This window comes from Bidens hawaiensis, unplaced genomic scaffold (assembly GCF_021521415.1).
Source record: "Bidens hawaiensis isolate Kalapana, Puna unplaced genomic scaffold, B.hawaiensis_p1.1 tig00005453_1, whole genome shotgun sequence".
NCBI lineage: Eukaryota > Viridiplantae > Streptophyta > Magnoliopsida > Asterales > Asteraceae > Bidens > Bidens hawaiensis.
In genome coordinates this window covers 627,935-633,156 of record NW_027491347.1, presented here as the reverse complement: position 1 = coordinate 633,156, position 5,222 = coordinate 627,935, and the positions used below count along the sequence as shown (strand labels likewise).

The 5,222-nt window shown below is 35.3% G+C and overlaps 1 protein-coding gene across 2 annotated transcripts; it reads left to right on the top strand.

Moving 5' to 3' along the window:
• The first annotated feature begins 537 nt into the window (after nt 1-537).
• Nucleotides 538-2,747, top strand: LOC143629692 (uncharacterized). Of its 2 annotated transcripts, XM_077098903.1 has the most exons (6): nt 538-967; nt 1,050-1,126; nt 1,157-1,328; nt 1,420-1,651; nt 1,773-1,868; nt 1,963-2,747. In XM_077098903.1, the coding sequence occupies exons 1-6, from the start codon at nt 752-754 to the stop codon at nt 2,067-2,069; spliced, it is 900 nt and encodes a 299-aa protein (XP_076955018.1). In that variant the 5' UTR covers nt 538-751; the 3' UTR covers nt 2,070-2,747. The 2 variants fall into 2 exon arrangements, with proteins under 2 accessions (XP_076955018.1, XP_076955017.1); XM_077098902.1 differs by having other exon boundaries at nt 540-967; nt 1,050-1,328; nt 1,963-2,745.
• The last annotated feature ends 2,475 nt before the right edge of the window (nt 2,748-5,222 follow it).

Sequence of the window (5,222 nt, the reverse complement as noted above, 5' to 3'; positions counted from 1 at the left end):
ATATCACCAAAGACAGTGGCAATGGTTCCCTACCTCCACAGATGTCTCACCCACTCCTTGTCTCACTCTAAGTCATCACCACGGAGCCGTGAACTGGTGTGGAAAGAAGAAAGAGCGGATAATATATACATTTTTACAATAATATTTTACTTCAAAACTAATCAAGTATAAGATACATATAGTTACTTTATACGTGGATCCTATATACATAACGCCTACATGACGACGGTATTTACACTCACTCATGCTCATCCATATGCGCTTAAAACCACAAAACAATATAATTTCTTGTTTTCATACACTTCTGTCACACCTATCCGTAACTACACAGAATATTTCCTTTATTTTTTATTTTGTATTTTTAGAACGGCAAGTATACAAAACAAAAGAAAATTAAAATTTATAGAGAAGGCAGGCAGGCAGGCATATATTATTTGGTGATCTCACATGCAAGTGGGTGAGTATTCACATAGTGGGACCCACGTACAGCACCCACCCGACCCGTATATCCATCAATTTAACTTACATACATACATACATACCCTCGCCTCGCACAAAAGCAAAAAGAGCAGAAATCCATCCCGCTGTTCCCCACTTTCTTCTGTGTGCGCGTGCTCTTCACTCTCCTCAACACCCCTTTATTTATACCCAACAACACTTGACACTTTAAACCATTAAATTGAATACCAAAGAAGTGTGTGAACCCCATAATTATAACCCCACCAAAATTAGTCACACTCAATCAAATTCCATGGAGCAAGAGTTAACCGCCGGCGAGTTCTGGTTGCCACCGGAGTTCTTAACCGACGAAGACATACTCATGGATTTCACCACCGGAAAACCAAAACCCACCAAGGCTTACCCAAATCTCACTTCTCCGGAGACAGAAAGCGACGAAGAAGATTATTATCTTAACGGGTTGACCCGAAATTTCTCCAAATTCAACTTCGACAACGACTACTCTAAGGTATATCATTTTCACCCATTTCTGGGTTTGTTTTGGTTTATTATTATTTTTACTAATTTGGGTTTTATTGTTGTGGAAATAGGCGACAAGGGTTATGGCTGGTTCGCCGCAATCTACGCTGTGTGGTTGCAAATATGGGTCAAGCAGAGGAAGTCCGAACTGTTCGTCGCCGCAGTCCACGGCGGCGACGGTGGTGGGGGATGACCGGAAGCAAACTTCTTGGGAACTGCTTTACGCGGCCGCCGGAGAACTTGCTCGGATGAGAATGGTTGAAGAAGCTGCTTCACGGTACTATAACCCTAACAAAATTGGAACCCATGACCTCCATTATCAGCAACTCCAAGTGGCTCAAGTGAGTACAGTACTTACAGAATTTAATTGGGTAATTTTAATTTAATAGTTTTTAATAATAATTTGTTTATTTTTGTTTTTTTTTTTTATAATTTCAGAAGTTGAAGCAGCAGCAAATTGCGAAACAGTACATGCAAATGATGACGGTGAACAGATCCCGGAGTGAAATTGGTAGTCACCGGCCGGTGGGTCAGCCACCGCCAAGCCACCCGGGTATGGGTATGCGGGCGGTGTTTCTCGGAAACCCTAATAACACCAAACGTGAGTCCACTGGTACGGGTGTGTTTTTGCCACGTCAGACCGGAGCCCCAACTGAACCGGCTAAAAAACGAGGTATTTTGTTTTTTAAAATTATTAAATATCTGTACTTCATTTTTTTTTTGTTAAAAGGTTATTTAATTTGTGATTCTAGATCTGACGTCGTTTTGGTGTTTTTTGATTTGGATCTATACAGGTTGTTCTACTGTTTTACTTCCAGATAGAGTGGTGCAGGCTTTGAATTTGAATCTGGAAAATATGGAAGGTGAATCGAAGGTTCCGTTTAACCACGGTAAGTTTTAATTTTACCTTTTCAAGAAAATGTGATTATTTGACTAATTTTAAGTTATTAATTATTAATTTAATTTTTACTATTTTGGATACAGATGCTGAGATTATGTACCGGCAAAGCGTGATGATGAATCAGCCGAGGCGAAATAATAATCGGCAACAACCTCAGGAGTTTAGGCTACCTCAAGAATGGACGTATTAAAAGAAGAATGCAATTAGGGAGTTTAGCTAAGTATAGCGTATGATATATTGATATAGACTAAAGTAATAATAGTATAGATGATGATTTTGAAGATGGGTTCGTTCGTTCGTTTTGTTTAGTGTTGAATGTGGCAAAATTAAAGGGATATGATTTCAATAAAGGAAGTGTTGGTGGGGTGAAGGAGAAGATACCGGCAACATGGTCTTTTTGGGTTTAATTTCATGAAAATTAGGGAACAGTAAGACGGTGAAAGAGAAAGTTAGAAATATTATGTTTTTAGTGAATGTGTTTAGTGCTTGGGCCATGTTTTGGTTTTGTTTTGTTTTGGCCTTGAAAGTTTGTAGGAATCATGGATTCTACTCATCTATTTTGATATGGTTGGGATCATTGTAATAAAAGTTTTAACTAAATAATTTGTTTGTGTTTTTGTATTTTACTTATTTTATAGGATTTATTTTGTGTTTATATTTGTGAAAATGGTTTTGTGATTTGAATATATGTATAAAGTTGTTTAGGATGCGTGAACGAGAAGGGCGATGAGGATAAAATAGTGGATAATTAAGTAATTGTACCCTTTTATACCAACTTGTTTCAGAAGTGATCACTCACTTGTATTTCACGCAAAATATCTACAAGGTAGAAAATCAGCTGATCTATCTTATCAATAATTTCTAACTCAACTCGTTTCATAGGTTCTTTGAATTGGACTATTTACGATTCACACCACATTATTATTAAAAATTTTTGGGTAAACGAAAAAAACCTTTGGCTCTTAAAAATGAATTTTTTTATTATATTAAACATTTAATTTTTTAAATAGATTTATTAGATTATAATTTAGCCGTTTTAAATGTGCAAAACTTTTTTCTTTTAATAAATAGTGATCGGGACGGGAGCGCCCCCTATCCACACCACCCCCACTGGTCCACCCCCTCTCCGCCCCTTCAATAACTTAAAGGAATTCTTTAAAGATATTTATTAGGTTGTTAATCGTGTTGGGTTGATATATTTCAGTTTGACAGACTTAACTCTTCAACCATAACCAAAGCATATACTTGTTTGTGTCATGTTAGCCTTAAAATCGTTTCATGTACGGATCGTGTGAGTTGTGTGTTAGTAATATCGATAGACTAGTTTCCTTCTGTGCAACCAATATTTGTAATTTACATGGTCGATATGCATGACTTTAAGGTGTATATTTCTTCTAAGTACTTTGTTCCATCGACGAATGCCCCTTGGCAATGAATGTTTATCCCCATCAAAATGGTACGGGCTAAAGTCTCTCAAAGTTACAATAGGTTGACATTTTGAGTAGATTTTAGGTGGTATGTACTTGTCGTTCCAAAAAAAAATACTTGTATTAACACATTGTACTTATTGTGGTGAACACGCTCCTTTGGGTAAAAAGAACAATAGGTCGAAAGCGAAAGACATGGATCGGTCCCTATGAGGCAAATCAATTTGTATTTTACAAAGTCGATATGACTTTTAGGTGTATACTTATTTTAAGTACTTTGTTGTAGCACCTTGCAAGCATTCTATATTTGAATAAAATCCCACCATTTAAAAAAAATCCGATAGACTTTCACTAACTGTTTAAATTGCTATCAGGTCACTTGATAACAATTTAAACAGTTGGTTGTATTGTCTCAAAACGAACTTTTGTCATAAGTGGGCTCATAAAGCTAATTGTCTGTTTTTTCTGTTATCCTAGTAAGTTGAGTTTATGTATTTTGCTTGAAATCAAAAGAAATAAATGAAAAGGATTAGGGAATGAGTTGTTTGAACTTAGTTGTCAAAAGTGAAATACGACGAAAGAGTTTAAAAGAGCACTTAGGCTCATTTCTAGATATTAATGGTGAAGAAAAAATAAAAAACAAGTATAGACTATTTAATACTTTTTATTGACCAAAGGGTCTTTAGCCTACGATATCAAGAAGTTGGATGTCTTTCCAAATGACGGGTTCGAGACCGTGGCTGTTAAAAATGACGTAATTTAGGAGTAAGTACAGAGAGTGTGAGTTATTATTAAAAAAATATATTTTAATACTAACATTTTTAGTAACATGTAACGTGTTAACCTGTCAACTCATATATTAAATGAGTCATGCTTGAATTGACCCGTTTAACAAATAAGTTGTGCCAAACAACTCATAACATGTTATCGTGCTGTCTTTGGGTCGTTTCATGAACAGTTTGATAACTAATCGTTTATGAAAATTTTGATGTAAAATGCCTGAAATTTATGTAAGCTTTCATAGGTGGAGACACCAGTTTGTTGAACCACCAAATCTACCACCTTAATTTAGAAAAACCCATTCTACCTAGTCATGACTTATAAGGCATGGGTTGTTGGAGGTAGTAGTTTAGACTTGTAAAGAGTTGAGCATTTAAATACACACAAATCCATCGACCCTTAGCAAACAAAATTATTAAAAAATGTTACATCCGCTGTTTTTCTGATTAATAGTATTTCATTTGTCTTATATCAACAAAGTTGCAATACTTCTACATAAATACATTCATTGCATAGCTGAGGGCTTATTTAGAGACAAGAATCTCCACCAAGTGAGCTTGCCTCATTTTCTTTAAATAGCATTCGGATCTACTCCAATATCGGAGTAAGTCTTTTTGAGACATGATGTTAACCGTCCATAAGGATTTTTACGTTTCAGGTTTGACTCACCTAAAAAGTAAAAACACTATGGATACCCATCACTATGGGAAAACCCTAATAAATCAGGTTTTAAACTTGAGAATTCTAAAAACACGCCATTGTAAGAAAACCCCCTTGAGTTGGCCTCATATTCACCCTTTAACTATTATAATACGTTTTTTTTTAATTAAGTACAATCAGCTAGCAACGAATTAGAGAGAAACAAAAGAAAAGGCTGCACACATGTGAAAAAAAAAAGTTATCTGTTAAATATCATTTGTCATGCGTTTATAATAATTGATCTCTTAAATGATTTTTGCTTATCATATCATAATTGATGAAAAATATTATCATATTTCAATTTGTTATTTTTTTCAATTTAGACGTTGAATCCAAATCGGAAGAGGTGTGTCAAACCATCAATTACCACTGATCTTTAAGCAAACGCTTAAAATACTCTTTTTTTTCGAGGTATAAACTGAGCATGAATCTATTCA